At 33.8% G+C, this 20,941-nt stretch overlaps 1 protein-coding gene across 1 annotated transcript in view; it reads right to left on the minus strand.

The window, feature by feature from the left end:
• Positions 1–6,052, minus strand: part of Arpc2 (Actin-related protein 2/3 complex, subunit 2) — an 80,771-nt gene extending 74,719 nt beyond the window's left edge. The window contains exon 1 of the mRNA XM_076505835.1: positions 5,887–6,052. Within this exon, the coding sequence (XP_076361950.1) occupies positions 5,887–5,960 (74 nt within the window). The 5' untranslated portion in view covers positions 5,961–6,052. The remainder of the gene's footprint in view (positions 1–5,886) is intronic.
• Between the last annotated feature and the right edge of the window lie 14,889 nt (positions 6,053–20,941).

Consider the following 20,941-nt stretch of genomic DNA (forward strand, 5'->3'; position numbering starts at 1 on the left):
ATGGCATGACTTCTTGTTTTATTGCTTAGTTTGTATTTGATTGTGCGTACATCATCGGTAATGGTTAAATTAGAAACTCAAACTGCAGATAACTACATTCATTTACAATTATAAAACAAGAACCTTTTACCTTTTCAATGTTGATTGATTGATTGTTTGGTATTTATTGGTGTAAAAGGTAAACACAATGTTCTGAAATAAATGTATTTTGCAAACCTACAAAAGGTAGTTCCACTCACTACACCATTATTTTGAAATCTCTTTTCCACTTACACATACTTCTCTTAAGTACATGTTTATAATCGACACAAAGAGCACATTTCAAACTATACAAATCTGAGAGTCATTTGTAATTGGCTTGAATGGAAAACTCATAACTTGACTGGAAATGTTTAATTCTGTTGAGTAAGTTATTGATCTGAACAGAAATGTGATATGCTTAACCCACATGCAACTTAGAATGCCTCATAAATTGCGGTGGTTTTGTGTATATCAGCATATTAATTTAATACTTTTTTGGTTTTCTAAAATGCACTTTTGAAATCTACAAACATTAATTTGCCTTCCTCCTCCATTTGGAAGAATAAATGAGACATTACAGTTTACCAAGTATAATGCACAAGTGTAAATCAATTTTGTAACATCTTTAATATTACTAAACATCATTTCTTTCTATATACATTCTTTGTCTATTATTTTATCTTTTAAGAAAAATAACTGAAAATTAAGCATTTACAAAGTAATAGTAATATATGTGTTCATAATTGCTTTGTACACCTATATCACTAAATTCTGACCATCTCTGGAGGATAATTAGCAACTATCTACCAACCAAATTTACTGGATCAGTTCAGACTTTGTACACGCTAAATTATAAATATTTTCTTTCACTTTTTATACTTTAAACAATTTTCATTGCAACAATATACAATAAAAAAGCAGATAAATCCTCTTCTACTGTGTTCTTATAGCCAGAACCATGATAAACTCTTTGATCTTATTTGCTGCTGATGGTGTAATGTAAGCAGTCTAATGGCAGGAGCAGTGATTCATTGCTTTGCAATGTTATAATTTTCCTCTACTGAAATATATTTCAAATAGATGGTTATCCACACTTACCTAAATAGCTAAGTGTAAACTGCATTCAGTGCTGTGCTCTGTATGCAGAAAAAAAAGGTTTATGTAGCACAAGCCTTTTATATTTCCTCAATTGAAATTGACTGATTTCAATGCATCTCATGCAAATCATCATGTGAAAACCCTCCACCAATAAGAGTGCAGTATACTCTCTTGATACATGCAACTCCTTCTACTCAATTCTACCAAACCATCACTGATTTTTGGCAAAAATGGAAGCACTAATTTCCAATGGGGAGGAATGGTGGTAAGTATGAGAAAAGCTATTTACCTTTCAGAAATAAATTTTCAGTGCAGAAAAATTATAATGTCTGATACTGTACATTACCTCCTCTCACATAAATAGCTAAAATCCCACACTGAATAGATGGAGGGACCTTCTGAATGTAAAGAAAAGTATCCTTCAAAAACACCTTAAGATGGGAGATTCAGATTCTAAGACCTGCTGTGGGAGACCACACCCATTTTAAATCAGGTATACTCTTTGCCTACCATTTAAATATATTGCATTAATGGGCAGAAAAACAGAGGAAAACATATAAATGGGAGATACCTGTGGTTAAATAGTGATCTGAAACATGCAATATTTGTGCAACTCAATCCCAGAAAGTATAAAAGTTGGTAAAATAAAAAGGATTTGGCTTACATGTAAAGTGGTTAGTAAAAAAATGTATTGTGTAGATGTGAAAAGTACAAGTAGAAACTCTCAGGGGAATTACATTGGAACTTTGTGTTTAATAATACATGGGATAGAACATTTTATTTTGCAACTTTTAAAGCTTTATGGTAGTTACAAGATTGGTCAAGTTGACTGACCCAATAAATAGCTTTGATAGAGAAATTATAGTTTTTCAGAAAATAAATATTTAATATTTATTTAGAAGGTTTTAAAGATTATGCGTACGAAATTAACTTTTCAGATGAAGTACTTTTAATTTTAACATGAAAATAATTTTACACTCAGAATACTCAACACTTCATACATTCATGGATAAATGTTTAATAAAAACTTGATTTTTTGCCTACAAAAGACTTATTTACTAAATGCTCAAACACTTTCATAAGGTGACAGGAAACATGTTAATTATACTATATAAACTCTGATCATCAATAAATAAATTATCTTAGAATTCAGAAAATTATTTAATCTTGAAGTCTTAAATTCAAGGAGGTCCAACTCAATCTACACTTTGACCAATATGTGTCACTAGCTTATACTAGTTTGAGAATTCTACTCATCAGTAATCCTAAACACAAGCTCATACAAGAGTTAAGTTGGACCTATATCATTGTAAAAAATATCAATCATATTGATGTGAAGGTGCTTTGTAGTTTTAATTCAAATTACAAACTAATATTAAGGATACTGCTGAGATACAATCATACTGTATACCTCCCAATTATCTAGTTTTACTTTGATATAAACCAGAAAGACCAACCCATGTGCTATGCCCATTTATTACATAATGTATTCCAATAAATAACAATTCTCTCTGACATATACTATTATGCTATTTATAACTAACAGAAAAATAATTTAATTTACTGGTTTATGTATAATGTTAGTTTGTTTTCATGACAGTCTTTGAATTATTTGGTGTACAGATTCAAAGTTGTTATCACCAAATTCAGCTTGACCAGCTGAAACTATTTTAACATTATAGCTTAGTCAAAAAGCTAGTTAACACTCCTGCTATGGATAGATCAGAGCACACATCACACTCTTCTAGAGAGTTACATTCAAATTTAATTAATCTATTTTAATATCAGTGTATAGTAACAAATTTGGATTTAAAATGTAGTTAATAAATAAAATCTTAATACTGCAAAAATTTAAATTCTTAGTTTTGTAAAAAAATATTTTAGAAATCCTCAATCTCCCCTAGTAAACGTTTGTTTTAGAACAAAGACATTAGGCTATCTTCTATATCTACACTATATGGAATCAAACTAAATCTTAGTGTTGTCAGTCCAGACTTACTGTTATTCCCCTCTAGTATAACATTTATTCTCTCAGTTTATATACCACCCTTCTCTGAATTAGAGAATTTAACATAAATTACTCATCATAATATAGTTGTTACTAAAGAAAAGTCTAAGTTTTATAGCCTTCAGTCTATTTGTTTATGGAAACAGACTAAAAACTTGGACCCATTTGCCACACTCATCTATCGCATCCTCTCTTTCACCAGTTGTTAATAATTCTGTGACATTTTATACTATATTTTTGGTAACCAGCAGAAAAAGTTTAATCTATCAAATAAAATATATTACATTATTTTCAGCACAGAGAACTGTACATTTGGCTTTCAGTTTGAAAGTCTTTCTCACAGTGTTCAGATCAAAAGGCTTAGGATATTAATTTAAGGCTGTTATACTAGAGTTAGAAAGCCAGTTAAATTATGACATTTACTTTATGACTGTCATCATTCTGGGTCCTTAAGTACATTATTTGAGTAAATAAAGATTTGGTATACTAGTATAAAAAGTAGACTTAAATTTTACAAGTAGTGTCACTTAGTGTTTCGATGAACTTTAATTATAATAAGTACTAGGTAATGCATTTGGATCATAATAATAATATGGATCACAAGTTAGATATAAATGGGAACTTACTGAATAATGACTGAAGAAATGGATCTCGGTATTGTGAAGAAGACATTAGAGTTACTAAAGCAAAGATCTGGTGCTAGGAGTAAAGCTAAAAGAATTTTATTGTATTTATAAACATAATTAGAAGTAAAAAAAAAGACCACAAGATGGTATTTCTTTATTTTTGTTAATTATTAAGTTTACATTTTACATCTTTTCCTCTATCATTTAGTTAAGAGTGTCATGAGTTTGTTTATGCATGATGCCAGCTCACACTACTTAAGAATAAACAGTAAAAGTTGAGAAAAAAAATTCCAAAAAGGAAGTGAATGCAGTGATGGCTAATACAAATCCTTCAAAAACAATTCAAACAAGATAAGAGGAATGACACTTGCTTTATCCCTATGTAATATAATGGTACAGGCAGACAGTGTAGAAGGATGTAAAGAGAGAGAGAAAAAAAAAAAAGAGGATAAGTTAAACTCAGTTATGACTGAATAGTTGTATTCATTGCTATATATTAATTCTTGTTTATGCTACCATGTAGGGATGATGCAAAATGCCATCACCATCCTGTTAACACTGTTTTTTTAATAACTTGTATCTGGTTTGTTCTGTGCTTTTTTAAATTAAAATTAATGTTTGTGATTAACAATGCTTATAAAAGCAGATACTCAGTCTGGTACCATATCACCACAGTGAAATTGGTTGATACTGTTATATTGGTTTTTGATAGAAAATTACAAGAAATTCAAATTTTTTATGATATTTACAGACATTCCCCAGAACTTATGACTCAATCATTACATAGATATTGTTATAAAAGAACACACTCTATAGTGTTGTGAGGTTCTGATGAACAATTCGAGTCATCCTTACATATGCAGTGTTACTACCTACCTAAAATTATCTTCACAAGACAAACTGACTCGCACCATTCTAAGTTTCTATCATGGTAACTGCAGTCATAGGTAAGCAAGTTAATACTTTTTCCATGCTGAATTATTACCTCGTAATCTTATAGCAAGTCACAGAGTCAAAGACTGTAGTAGATAAATCGCCAAGTTTAGACTAATTATTGTTTGAAACTAAGGTAGTAAGCATTGTGAAATTGGGTTTGTTATTTTCTATATTTGTTTATACTGCAGAGTAAAATGTTTGCAGTTCAGTTATGTTGTTCAAAACAGATTGAACAAAAAGTTTTGGAACTGTGAGCATGTTCTATACAACTTTTAGCAGTTCTAATAAATACTCTGTGCTTTTTTAAGAATCCTGATATTAAGTTTTTGATTATTCTTAATATAGAATAAGGTTTTATAACAAGATAATGATTTTCTCATACAATCCTCTAGAGTCTTGACAAATATCAAATTGAATACTGTGTGGTTTTGACTTCCTTACATAACAATAGTTATTAATATTAATATGTATAATTATTAATCACTATTTGTTAATTTGAAAATAATTCAAATTGCAGTGTAAATCTCCAAATTTCAGACTGTGAAATCCAAGTGTGTAAATTTTTCAATTTAAAAATCAACACCCCCTTCTGTTAGAAACACAAGCATTGTGATCTCATTTTGTACTTCACATTAACACTGTAGTAAACCTTGAAAACATTTCAAAAGTTTAATCAAGTTTTACAGACTTCACAATCACATTCCTCATGTTAAAAAGCGAGTAGATGGTCTTTTCATTATTACTGTAATTACAATCAACAGTAGTTCAATCACACTACGTTTTGAAGGTTATGAACATTTGACTGTCTAATTTCTACAATTTTAACAATAAAATGTTTAGATATCAATGAATTCTTTAAAAAATCAGAATTAATGTTTAATTGTTTCTTAACTTCATACCACAGTATTCTACTCATATTCACAATTACATGTAAAGTATCACTTAGTACTAGTACTAATATTAGCCCTACGTCGATAACAGAGTATCGTTAATTAGCACTACTAATGGTTCTATTCGTAGCACTGTAGTTTAGGTTGTAGCAGTAGTACTACTTTAAAGTTTGGTGTACTACGAACATTGATTTATTTCGAATACTAATACAATAATAGTAGTACTAACACTACATTACCGGGATTTACCCATTATAATTCATTACTGTTACAAAAGGAGACGGTTGAATTCATAAAGTAAACTTACCCAGCTAATGCATTTTTGAATTTAAGTCGTAGTATATCTTCGACAATTCTGTTATTTATCTCTAATAATATCATTTTAAGCCTCAACTAGTCCGTTTCAAATATGTTATACTTCTAACAACTCTCCACCGCCCTTCCTAAATTTATTTTTCCTAACGCCCTCTTACATGTCAAAGCAAAGTATTTTATTTTTATTCAGTGTGCACGAAATATATACAAATATTTATATATATTTTAACTGCATTAGTACAATAACAAAAAATATCCCCAGCTCTCAACTTATTGGGTTATATAAACATTTTGATAGAAGGAAGTTGAAAAGTATTTTTTTTTCTATGCTATAAATTATTGTGACTGAAATGACACAGGTGGGTACTTTTAATTGCTGTTAGGATGTTAAATATCATTTCATTTGTGCACTGTGTAGAAATAGAAGTGCAATATAAACAATTGAATCAGTAAATCATTTGAGTAATCAGATAATAAGTTTATTTTTCCAATATCCGTTAATGTCGTAAACAGAGAGAAGACTACTTCTACTTACCTGTGACTCAATCTGTCAATGAGTTAGTCAACGTATGTGTTATTGATCAATTAGCGAGAAAATTCTGCAAGTAAATTTACAAGTAAATTATGCTCGCGTGTCATAAGTGTTGAAACTTCTATTGGAAAATTGTTTGTGATGCTAAAACTACAAGTGAGTGTAGCCTGTACTATACTGTAGTCAATGAAAAAGAAAGTGTGTTTGGCATTATTTTGGCCACATTATAAAAATCCTCATAATACGAGGGCTGTTCAAAAAATACGCGGACTGACGTCATAAAACAAAATGTACTTTATTTAGAAGTTACAGGTCTGGGACTCCTTCAAAGTACTCTCCTCCCCAACGCACACACTTATCCCAACGGTGTTTCCACTTGTTGAAACAGTCCTGGTACGCTTCTTTTGTAATGTCCTCCAGCTCCTTCGTCGCATTTGCCTTAATCTCGGGAATCGTCTCAAATCTTCTTCCTTTCAAGGGTCTTTTGAGTTTGGGGAACAAGAAAAAATCGTAAGGAGCAAGGTCAGGTGAGTAGTGGGGTGGGGAAGAACAGTGATCGAGTGTTTGGCCAAACACTCACGAGTTCTAAGGGCTGAATTTCGCAGCAACGCGATGCATCTTCAATTTTTCGGTCAAAATCTCGTAACAAGATCTAACTGATATCCCACACTCTTCAGCAAGCTCCCTGACAGTCAGACGTCTATTTGCCCGCACGACGGTGTTGAGTTTGTTGACGTGTGGGTCGTCAGTTGACGTGGAAGGACGTCCAGGACGCTCATCATCTTCAATGGACTGTCGACCATCCTTAAAACGTTCATGCCACTTGAAACATGCCGTACGCTTCATAGCAACATCACCGTAAGCCGTGTTAAGCATAACAAAAGTTTCAGTCGCAGATTTTCCAAGTTTAACACAAAATTTCACAGCAAGTCGTTGCTCCTTCAGGTCATTCATTCTGAAATCCGCCAAACGAAAAAAATCGTACTTCACTTAAAACCGCGTAGCTAATACACAAATGAAGGTATCTGCAATCGGGAAATTGCGTCGTAATCAGCTGATCTGTGCAAACCTAGCGACACCAAGCGGATTCCCCTGGAACCAACTGGAGTCGCGCAATTCAAAGAGTCCGCGTATTTTTTAAACAGACCTCGTACTTATATGAGACGTGTGACTGCTGTAGTGGAAATAAGAAATAACTTAAATTAGACTTTAAGATGACAACCAAGTATTCGTTTCCTGAAAGTAATTTACAAAGAATAGTTGTAACAATGGGATCGCAAGTAATACTAAGTGTTTCACAAAGGCATTACTGATTTTATGGTTTGCTATGTCACAGATTTTAAAATAAAATATGTCATGGAGTAAGAGCAGATACAGGTGCCTTTTTAAATCACAAATCCAGAGTTAGTATAGAGAAGATTAAAAGTCAAAGGAGAAGAAAGCTGAAATAGTGCTGTGTTTATTTGATAATTCATTGTTGGTGTGCCAGCGAGATTAAAAGGGAAAGGGCGTTTAGGGAGCTATCGACATCTCATTGATCTTTGCACCAATTATGCATAAAGAACAAAGTATAAACTGCTTCTACCATAATTTACAAATATACGTGGCTTAATTGATCAAAATTTAAGACAAAAACAAACAAACAAAGTACTTTCTACTTCACTGGATGTGATAACTAAATTGTGGATTTGTGCAAGAAGGAGTTTTAACAGGTGCTGGGCGTCTATCATGATGCAAGTAAAGCTACATTATGAAGATGGATATCTAAAGTGTCTAATGTTTTATGCGATCTTGTCACACAATACATCAAGGTCAAATACTAATCTTATCATTTGTTAAAGATGAAAACTTTTACATATGCATGACGTGATTTTGTTCTCTAAACATTAAAGCAATCGCATATGTCAAGATGTACATGCATACTCTTATCCAATACCATAGCAGCGCATGTAGCAGCCTCATATAGGCAAATTCCAGAATTTCTAAGCGACTTGCCGCCAGTGGTGAATGACTCTTGGAATACATCAGGTAAGTTTATTTTATTTTATTTCACTCATTTCAGTCCCCCTTCCCTCACTGTTTCATTAGTAAAATGTATATTAAAACCCAATTTTTATAATTATGAAAATTGGGTTTTGATATCCATCTTGGACACACCACCAATAGCCTATTGTGTAGATTCGTGCTTAACAGCACAACGAAAAAAAACAAATAATCCATTAATTATGACTTTACTAGATCATTTTTCTAAAACAGTATGGTATAGACTAGAAAACACGTTAACTTTATGAATTAGGTTAAATGATAACTAAATATCAGAGAATATTGTAGAAAATTAAAATACATGTATTTTTTAATAAAAATTTTGGCTGAAGTGTAGTAAAAGCGGAAAAAATAAAATAGCAGAAATTTGTTTTGAATTCCCTTCAGAAAGGGTTGGATGCAATTGTGTTTATGGTCGAGATTGTGATGAAGGTGTAATAAGGATTTATATTAATTAAGACTAATATAAGTATATAAATCAATAACTGATTTTAACTCATATTTGTGATGATGGTGGCATATGGGGCTACCAAAATATTAGTTCTTTAAGATATGTGATATTTATAAAAAAAAACAACTAATTTTATTATGCAACAATTACACATTCTAATCAGTGATGTCGAAAAAACCCACTTGCAGAGAAAAATATATATGTAAAAACGGCTCGTTTGGGTTGAGAAGATTTTTTTACGTAGAGGAGCGAACAAGGTTTCGACCTTCTTCGGTCATCGTCAGGTTCACAAAGAAAGAAAGAGATAACTTACCAGAAGCTGACCACATGTTTGAAAGGGGTTGTGTGACTTTACAGAACTTCCAACCGATGAATCCTGCTACATAACCTTAGAACTCTATATCCGAGACCCTAACCCATCTATAGACATTCCCAGCAACCAATTATCAACCCTTATAGAATTCACCACGATGAAGACAAACGTCATTTTCAACAACCATAACTATATACAAACAAATGGCCTAAGCATGGGCAACCCAGTATCACCAGTTCTAGCCAATATTTTTATGACACAAGTTGAAACACAAGCAATTAACACAACATTACATCCACCACTATACTGGTACAGATATGTAGATGACACGGTTACGGGATTCACATCAGCAGAACACATACTTAATTTTTTCAATCAAATTAACGCTATACATCCTAACATCAACTTCACATGTGAAGAAGAAGAAAGCAATCAAATATCATTTCTTAACCTCAAAATTACAAGAACCGATACACAATTTGAAACAGAAATCCACCGAAAAATCACCCATACTGGACTATACATTCCTTGGGACTCAGCACATGAAACAAAACAAAAACTCAACATACTAAGAAACCAAATAAACATAGCCATAAAACTATGCTCACCAGATAAAATTAACGATGAATTAGACAAAATAAAACAAAACTTCATCAACATCAATAAGTTTCCTCCACAAACTGTAGAAAACATTATACGACACACACCTAGAAAGAAAGCAAAATCAACTAACAAAAGTAAATATATCTCACGAATCAAAAAACTCACGAAACCATATACTGTTACATACCATATATTCCCGACATCAGCAGAAAAATAATCAATATTTGACAAAAACTAGTAACAAAATATGACATTCCAATTAACACCAAATTTATTCAAAAACCAGGCAATAAACTGAGGTCTATACTATGCAAAAACTACACTGACAAACACCACACCAACATTGTTTATAAAATACGATGTTACATTTAGTATTTGAGTGTTTTCTATGGTTGTGTTGTGTTTATTTGACTTGCAGTGTTCGAAAACGTGTGAAGGTGGCTTTTTATGTTCTTTAAATCTGGTTTGCATTTTTCTACTTGTTTCTCCAATACGAGGGCTGTTCAAAAAATACGCGGACTGTTTGAATTGCGCGGCTCCAGTTGGTTCCAGGGGAATCCGTTTGGTGTCGCTAGGTTTGCACAGATCAGCTGATTACGACGCCATTTCCCGATTGCAGATATCTTCATTTGTGTATTAGATACGCGGTTTTAAGTGAAGTGCGATTTTTTCGTTTGGCGGATTTCAGAATGAATGACCTGAAGGAGCAACGACTTGCTGTGAAATTTTGTGTTAAACTTGGAAAATTTGCGACTGAAACTTTTGCTATGCTTAACACGGCTTACGGTGATGTTGCTATGAAGCGTACGGCATGTTTCAAGTGGCATGAACGTTTTAAGAATGGTCGACAGTCCATTGAAGATGATGAGCGTCCTGGACGTCCTTCAACGTCAACTGACGACACACACGTCAACAAACTCAACACCGTCGTGCGGGCAAATAGACGTCTGACTGTCAGGGAGCTTGCTGAAGAGCGTGGGATATCAGTTGGATCTTGTTACGAGATTTTGACCGAAAAATTGAAGATGTACCGCGTTGCTGCGAAATTCAGCCCTTAGAACTCGTGAGTGTTTGGCCAAACACTCGATCACTGTTCTTCCCTACCCCACTACTCACCTGACCTTGCTCCTTACGATTTTTTTCTTGTTCCCCAAACTCAAAAGACCCTTGAAAGGAAGAAGATTTGTGACGATTCCCGAGATTAAGGCAAATGCGACGAAGGAGCTGGAGGACATTACAAAAGAAGCGTACCAGGACTGTTTCAACAAGTGGAAACACCGTTGGGATAAGTGTGTGCATTGGGGAGGAGAGTACTTTGAAGGAGTCCCAGACCTGTAACTTCTAAATAAAGTACATTTTGTTTTATGACGTCAGTCCGCGTATTTTTTGAACAGCCCTCGTATAGAAGTCGTGGCAGTTGTGACATCGTATTTTATAAATAATGTTGGTGTGATGTTTGTCAGTGTAGTTTTTACATTGTATAGACCTTAGTTTTTTGCCTGGTTTTTGAATAAATTTGGTATTAACTGGAATGTCATATTTTGTTATTTTATCAAATGTTGGTTATTTTTTTGCTGATGTTGGGAATATATGGTATGTAGCAGTATATGGTTTCGTGATTTTTTAATTCGTGGGATATATTTACCTTTGTTGGTTGATTTTGCTTTCTGTCCAGGTGTGTGCGTATAATGTTTTCTACGATTTGTGGAGGAATCTTATTGATGTTGTGAAGTATTGTTTTATTTTATCTAATTCAACGTTAATTTTATCTGGTGAGCATAGTTTTATGGCTGTGTTTATTTGGTTTCTTAGTATGTTGAGTTTGTGTTTTGTTTCATGTGCTGAGTCCCAAGAAATGTATAGTCCAGTATGGGTGATTTTTCGGTGGATTTCTGTTTCAAATTGTGTATCGGTTCTTGTAATTTTGAGGTTAAGAAATGATATTTGATTGCTTTCTTCTTCTTCACATGTGAAGTTGATGTTGGGATGTATAACGTTGATGTGATTGAAAAAATTAAGTATGTGTTCTGTAGATGTTAATCCCGCAACCATGTCATCTACATATCTGTACCAGTATAGTGGTGGATGTAATACTGTGTTAATTGCTTGTATTTCAACTTGTGTCATAAAAATATTGAACATAAAAAGTCACCTTCACACTTTTCGAACACTGCAAGTCAAATAAACACAACATAACCATAGAAAACACTCAAATACTAAATAAAGAAATAAACATAAACAAACGCAAAATTAAAGAAGCCTTACTTATGCAACAACTTAAGCTCAAAATAAACCAATACAAAGAAACACCTTTATGTCTATATTAAAAATAATATAATAAATAATAATAATAAAATAAATAATATAAAATTATATATTCAAACATCTAAGCACGCTCTCAACATTCCGACACTCAGTTACACAACCACTTTCAAACATGTGGTCAGCTTTTGGTCAGTTACCTCTCTCTTTCGTTGTGAGCCTGACGATGACCACAGAAGGTCGAAACGTTGTTTACTCCTCTACGTAAAAAATTTTTTCAACCCAAACGAGCCGTTTTTACATATAAATAATTCCACATTCTGTGTTTGTTTTTAATATTTTACTTATACTAAATTATCCTTTAATTTTTTTATAATGGGAGTTATTTTTAGTTTAATATAGTACTGTGTAAAGGTGTTAGGAGAAAATCAAAAATTAGATTTTAGGCTACTACTTTTAAATGATGGTTAAATACTGAAATTTTACTGATTTTCATATTTAGTACAATAGAAATTCAGTGGAAGTGCATGAGTTCAACAAATAGTCAATTTTTCTGCGCCCCCTTATGCTTTAATAACTGCAGGCATTATTGAAACATATTTAATTGCAACGTCCTTTGGAATTTTACTTCAAATGTCTCTAATATATTTCCATAAAGTTTCTTTGGAAGAAACTTTTGTGCTCATTTGGGCTAAGATAAGAACTCTGTGGGGGCAATTGCATCATCTGAATAACTCCAGCAGCTTCTTTCTTGGCAAAGTAATTTTTGCGTAGGTTGGATGAGTGCTCTGGTCATTATCTTTTTGGTAGTAGAATCCTTCACCATTAAAATACAAAACACTGAGCACACCATAACGGATTTATTTTGCAAATGTATCCTGTTGTTTTAGTATAAAAACACCCCCAAACTCGCACATTGTCTCATTATAGATATATAAATTATTCTAGGTAGGTCTTACGGTAGGTGCTATGCACTGAGAAAAGTATTTACACCTTTCTTTTGCTGGATGTGCAATCTGTTTGTTGTACCAAAATTTCAAACTTAGACTCATCTATCCATAACACGCTTTTTCAGTCATAAAATATACAGTTACTGTGCTTATGTTAGCTAATTTCATTCTCTTGACAATGTTCGGAGATCGAAGTAAAGGCTTTAAAACTGCTACATGACCAAACATTCCATTCCATTAAGTCTTCTCGATGCCTTAGATTCTGTTATTTGGTAGATGGTCGCTAACATACTTGAAATCAGCGGCAGTCATCCTTCTATACCAAACGCTGTATAAACTAGGATACTTAACAACATTATCATTGAGTGTAGATGTTCTGTCTCTTCCTTTTTTATCTTCAAATGTACCTGTCTCGGTCTCATGATTTATGGCGTGGGTGGGCAACTTATTTTTCATAGTGGTCACAACAGTGGCTCTTGAAAACAACGTTAGCCACATTAATAAAAGAAAAAATTAAAAGATGTTAGTTTAATCAAAATAATTGTATTTCAACTAACCTTCAATGTGGAAATTGATGGGGATTTTCACCAATAAGTTTCGTGAAATTTGGCTTAATATCTATGTTCAATGAGCATCTTAGCTCTGCCACTAAATTTATGTCAGTAAGCCGAGATTTGTATCTAGACTTGAGAAAATATAGCACCCATGTGGATCCAAACATGGAAAATAATTTTGAAATTGCTATCTTTAAACTTGGAAGGCTCTCATTTATCAGAATAGTGAGTCACATCTCTCTGATAGAACATTTTTGTTCACTTTTTATGTGTTCTACAGGGCTAAGCATCTCGTCTTCAAATCCACACTTATCCAAAGACAAAAAATATGTAATTTCCTAAGTCAAATTGAAATGGATTATGCAAAAAATTCAAATATCAATTTCAAATTTTTAAATTCGGAGAAACGTGATTCAAATTTTTGAGATAGATTTCTGATCCAGTTTACATAGAGATCATCTTTAGCATAAGAGAAATCATAGTCATTATTATTTTCTCGAAAACTATTCAACTTTGCAAAATGTATGAAATCATTCTTTTGTAATTGTTCTAAAAGGAGGTTTCGCTTTAATTGAAATTCATGCATAGACTGTAATTGTTCGTTTATTATTTCGCATCTTCCCTGAAGTTTTGTATTCAAATTATTCAAGTGAGTCATCATGTCGCACAGAAAGTGCAAATCACACTGCCATGACAAAATTTTAATTTCAGGAAAATTCTTAATCTTACCTCTTTCAACAAGATACTCTTTTATTTGAGAAAATAAGAAAGTACTTCGTTCCATGACATTTCCTTTACTTAACCATCTTACATTTGCAAAATGAGTAAAATCATCAAAAGTACAGTCACTGCTTTTCTTCAAAGACTCAACAAACTGTCGATGGATGAGAGAGCTTCCACATCTAATATAATTCACAATTTTCAATTCGTCACTTTTAGACATCTGAGCACATAAACCTTCCTGAGGTAAAATGCAATGGAAAAATGGCAGTGTGAACTTCACATTATTTTCAATTAAATGCTGCTTTAAAAGAGAAACAAATCCTAATTTCGCCCGTCACGGCAGGAGCACCGTCTATTGTGACATAAACCAGTTTTTTTAAAATCCAGATTCAAATTTTTTTGACATTTCAAAGATGTTTTTTTTTACATGTTCGATCTCGTGATCCATAAAGACCATACATTTTTTCTCTCACTTGAAGATCTGAAGTTACATATCGAACCCAAAATATCACCTGTGCAGTGTCTCTAACATTTGTTGACTCATTTAGTGTTAACATTTAGTGCTTTCTGAGTGTTTACCATCATTTGGATTCTTTCGTTTTCGAATTATCCACTTATCCATATTATGGGATTAAAAACAAAATATATTTAAACACTTGAAAGTTGCACAATAAAAATATGTTTGCAAACGTATGCAAGACAAGCACACTCGATGACAAACATTTGAACCAGACTGACGTTACAAAATGGGCAGAGTCTGTGGCAGTGATGAAGCGCGCGATATTAATGATGACGTGAGGCAGTGCAATTGCTGATTACCAAATTTGCGATAATAAAATTAACGATGGAAAAAGTTGATTTCTAAACTCGAGCTGACCACAGTTGTGTTATCCACTGGCTACATGTGGCCAGTGGCCATGGAGTTGCCCAGCCCTGTGTACTTGGTAATGTTTGAGGAGAAATTCAAGTCTGCAGCAATTTGTCAAAGAGTCCAACCAGAACTTATGCATAAGTGCATAAAGCTTTTATGCAAACTATCTTCTCTGCTGATAATTATCTATGCTTTTAGAGCCGTGACATGACAACAAACGTAATATATAATGTTAAACTATATGTTTTTATCAAGATTTATTTGTGGAATTTGTTACGTATTATAATTTATCTCGGACGATTTTCCGATTTATTATGTTACATACGTTACGTATTATGAGTTCAAATAACCGGAAACCGAATTTGAATTTATAAGCTAAGTGAATGTCAATATGTATAAAATTTATGACATTTGCCAACAAAACTCATACACAGTTTTCTTTCTTAAGACAAATATACTTTAATATACAGACAACAGTACAATTTTTACTGACGGTTATTACAAATAATAGTTTATATACAAAAGCTTTACAAACTTATAAACAATATTGAGTCTTCTATTTGGTCGGGAATTTAATATTTTATCGACGTTAATGGAGAGCGAATTACCTCAACGTTGATACACAGGTACACTTCTCTGGATGGCTTGAAGCACACGTTTGTTTTTTTATTGTTTTTTTTAAACCAACGACAATATCTAATGCCCTTTTAGAAATACAAATGTCCGAAGTCAGTTATCTGAAGTTAAATCGTTTGTAATGTTCGAAATCCATAAACGCTCCTGGTCAAATATCTGTATTTTTTCGATTAAAAAGCGTTAATCACAATTATAGCTTCTGAGGTTTATAGTATGCTGACTGTAACGGCCAAACAATATTCTATTGTCTTTCAGCGCGCCGATTTTTAAACTTTGGGTGAAATTCTTGAAGGTTCACTTGGCTCAAAAATATTCGAAGACACGCTACTGCTTTCGTAAAACATATATTTTTGTTTCTTACTCTCGAGAATCATTTACAAATTTGGAGAACAAGTGGGACTTGCGCAATACACATTTAACAATATACATTACAACTGAAGCAACCGTAGATATTAAAATAAATGCATAACAGTAACTCTGTTACAAGTAATAAAAGTATAATAATAATAAAGGTCATTAAGATTTGTGACATGGTGATAACCAGTTTAAGATACACTGTACTGACAGCTGAAACAGGACAGAACTTACTTTGATATTTTTAATGATGTAAACAATATAATGAAGAGGTATGGAATGAAAATGAATGCTAAGAAGACAAATAGTAGCTGAAAAGTAGACATGATAATAAGGCAGAAACTCAGATCAAAAGAAAAGAAAAAGACATTAAACAAGTAGAGAAATTTACATATTTGGGCCAGATCGTAACAGGTGATGGAAATTGTAAAGCTAAAATAGCGAAGAGAAATGAGATGGCAAAAGGCGCCTTTAATAATATGAAAACAAGTTTGACATAAAAGAGCATAAGTGTAAAAACAAGGAAGAGAATCATGAAGTGCTATATTTGGTCAACCCTGTTATATATGATGATGAAACACTTTGACACAAGCATTAATTAACAAGCTAGAAGCATTTGAGATGTGAGTGTACAGAAAAACGATGAAAATATTCTGGGTAGACAAAGTAACAAATGAAGAAGTTCTCATTATGGTAAATGTGAAAAGATATGTTATACCAAACATAAATAAGAGAAAATGGCATATTTTGGCCACAATATGAGTCGAGAAAATATCCAGCGAGTCCTACTAGAAGGTCAAATAGAAGGGAAAAGATGTATGGAGAAGACCAAGAACAGAGTGGGTAACAGATATTAAAGAGTGGACTGAGGTAGTAAAATATGAAGGCCTGCTAACAGATGATGAGATCGAAGAATATTGAAAAATGTGTTTAATATATAATATATTAGTTATATCGCATCAAACATTTATTCTGATTATGGTCAGCAGCATAAACTAAAAACAGCATAGAAACCAAGAAACTGTTTCACTTCAAATGGGTAAGCACAAAATACCTAATAATCAAATGTGTTTAACAAAATACAAATTAGGCAGATAAGAAATGGAAAGTGGTTAGATTAGGCGCTTAAGATGCAAAAAAAGAAAGATAATGGATTAAGTTAGTCAGTCTAGTTTAAAAAAAATATCTGGGAGAAAAATAGTTCAAAATCGGGAAGTACTCTTTCAAGTAATGAAGATATATATAAAAAAATGAAAAAAGGTTTTAGAGGTGTTTATCCTATTGAAAGTAAATACAGAACCTGTTACTCACTGGATTAGTTAATACAAGGATCCAAATCATAAGTTTGTTTAATATTTCAGTTTTTACGGAGAATTCTTTAAAATAAGATTTCTAAGAGCTCACATAGAAATGCATAAATGTATAGATTGCGAATGAATAAAAAAAATTAAAATATATTCGGATAACATTGTTATTTGATCAAAAAGAAGTATATAAAATTATACTTATTAATTATGTTATTAAGCACAACCTTCTGACAAAGGAACAGTAAGGCGCTCCTTCCCTCCGCTAGCCCATGGGAGGTCCTTGGGCAAGACCGAGTACCCATTTAGCCCCCCGTGTCAGGGTTACGATGAAGTCATGGAAGACAGGTGGTGGATGAGTGTGAGGCAACTGACATAGTGTCATTAATGGCGCAACACTCAACCTGGCCAGGCAGATGACTCCGATCTATGGAACAATGGCTGGGCAGAACGGTCCTGTATGGACACTGCTCCTACAGCAAGTAATTGCAACCTACTATAGCAGGGGTGTGCAACAGGCGGCCCGCGGGCCACAACCCGGCCCGCCAAGCCATTTAGTATGGCCCTAGTTGTTGTAATCTAACCATGTGGCCTGATCTGTAATCCAACGCAAATGGAATATTTTTAAAAGCATCGATCCTACGGGATTCCCAGGCTTCGACTCGACAAACTTCTAAAATTATCTTTGCTAGAGAGGAGCAGGCCGAATTCGATTGGTCGGCCTCCTTAGGGCATGAATAGGTGACGTGCACTAGCACTATTGTCTACGACTCAACGTCATGTCCTGAACCTCGCCTTCGCCCGCTGGCGACAATTTTCCCTAACCTCTGCTGTCCGTCATTCATTATTGGTGAAAATTTTATTACCTTTTACAGTTACTACAAGAGATTGAAGGTAAATTGATTATTATTTAGCATATTGTTGTGACTTTACTGAATTTATTAAAATTTTTGCTTTCAGATGCATCTGATTCTATGTACAGTGTGACCTCGTTATTCGCGGGGTTACGTTCTTTACCCTCCCGCGAATAGCGAAAACCGCGAATATTGGACGCAGTTTTAAAACGTATATGTATGCGATTATATACTATATGAAATGCTTCCCAAACACTAATGATACTTATACTCATTGATGCAGTAATAATGTAGCAATATTGCATACTGTTATGTATTTCACTAAATTGTACCGTGCGTTACCGGGCTGTGCTTTGCCGTTTGCGTTGTTGGGGAAGCTGAGGCAGTCAGCCAATAGCAGTCAATCTTGTTTGGTGAAGACGACAATTGATAAAACGGCTTGATTGAGTAAATACAACAGAAATCTCCTCGAAAAGCCCTTTCAGTCTCTGTGACTTACAAAAACGCAGTTCGCGCATGACCCGCGAATATGCGGGGCCGCGAATGGCGAACCGCGAATAGGCGAGGTCACACTGTATTTTGCTATTCTCAATTAATTTAAGTACCGGAAGGCTATGATCGGGATGCCAATTTAGAAACATGTGTTTCTGTCCATAAGAGGTTCCATGTGTAAATAAATTCTATGTTTTTTTCTACTTTGCTATTTTCGTGAGAATAATTTTTGTTTTGATTTCAGGGCTAGTAAAATGTCAGCAGTTAAGAAACGAAAAATTGATGATGAGGGAAGGTTATTCAACAGTGAATGGTGCACAAAATATCTTGTTGTCCCACATAATCAAGGTGTTGTCTGCCTCGTCTGTCAAACTACAATTGCAGTCATGAAAGAGTACAATATTAAGCGACATTACGCAACTAAGCACTCCTCCCAGTTTGATGAAATTGTTGGTCAGGCACGAAAGGACAAAATTGAACATTTAAAACATCCATTGAAAAGCAACAAGGTGTTTTACCACTTTCAAGAAAAATTCAGAACTGGTGACAAAACTGAGTTTTAAGCTTTGTGAATGTATGGCAGAAAAGGGAAAGCCTTTCAGTGATGGAGAATTTATTAAAAATTGTTTAACAATATTCACAGAATATGCATGTCCAGAGAAAAAATATTTGGTGGAGCAAACTAGCCTTTCCCGCTTTACTGTCTCACGCAGGACAAAAGATCTTTCAGAGGACATCAAAGAAACTTTGAAAGAGAGATTGAATTCGTGTGAAGCTTACAGTCTGGCTTTGGATGAAAGCACAGATATCAATGACACATCCCAGCTTGTCATTTTCATCAGAGCTGTTACTGCAGGCTTTGATGTTTTCGAAGAGTTTTTAGATATGGCAAGCCTTTCCTCCACAACCACAGGACAGGATATTTGTGAACAAGTGCTTAAGGTTGTAGAAAAGTTTGAACTGAATCCTTATAAATTATGTGGTGTTACAACAGATGGTGCTCCTTCCATGACAGATAGGACAAATGGATTCACAAAGAAATTTCTAACTGCAATTGGAGCACAAGACGTAGTTGTAAGCCATTGCATTATTCACCAAGAGAGCTTGTGCACCAAAGTTCTGGATTTTGCAGAAGTCATGAAAAATGTCGTCCAATGCGTAAATTATATTCGAACACGAGGATTAAATCATCGACAATTTAAAACTTTTTAGATGAGCTGGACAGTGAGTATTCAGATGTTTTGTACTTCTCTGCTGTACGTTGGCTTAGTAGAGCTGCTACTTTGAAGAGATTCTGGAATCTGCGAGAGGAGATTAAGTTCTTCATGGAGAGCAAACGTCAGAATGTGGACTTCTTGAGCAATGAGAACTGGCTGAATGACTTAGCATTCCTCACAGACATTACACAGCATCTGTCTGATTTAAACTTAAAACTACAAGGGAAAAGTCAACTTGTGAATAAGTTGTTTGAGCATATTTGTGCTTTTGAGAAGAAATTGGAACTTTTCCAGGTTCAGTTGAGAAGAGCCATATTGACCCATTTTACATGTCTTGCAACCAGGAAACTGGAATTTCCTAATCTGGATTGCAACAAATATGGAACCAGTGTACAAAAGCTGCGTGATGAGTTTGCAAACAGATTTCCAGATTTCAGACAAACTGAAATTAGATTGAAATTGTTCGCTCAACCTTTTTGATTTTGCAGTGGAAGACAGTCCTGTTGATTGCCAAATGGAACTTATTGAACTGCAGGCTGACATGGACACTAAAAGGAAATTCTCTGAAAACAGTTTGCTAGACTTTTACAAACTCTGTGTACGTGAAAAGTTTCCCAATTTGTCCCGTCATGCACAAAGAATTGCCTCCCTTTTTGGTAGCACCTACTGCTGTGAGCAATTTTTCTCCAAAATGAAGCTCATCAAAACCAAATGTAGAAGTCAGCTGACTGATGAACATTTGACCAGTCAGTTAAGAGTGGCAACCACTTCTGTCAAAGTTGATATTGACAAGCTCTGCAAGGACTCTAAATTTCAAGTGTCGCACTAAAATGATCACTCATGCAAAAATATAAAATATTATTGCTTGCATTTTGAGAATTTTTTTTA

This window comes from Tachypleus tridentatus, chromosome 6 (genome assembly GCF_004210375.1).
Source record: "Tachypleus tridentatus isolate NWPU-2018 chromosome 6, ASM421037v1, whole genome shotgun sequence".
Taxonomy (NCBI): Eukaryota; Metazoa; Arthropoda; class Merostomata; order Xiphosura; family Limulidae; genus Tachypleus; species Tachypleus tridentatus.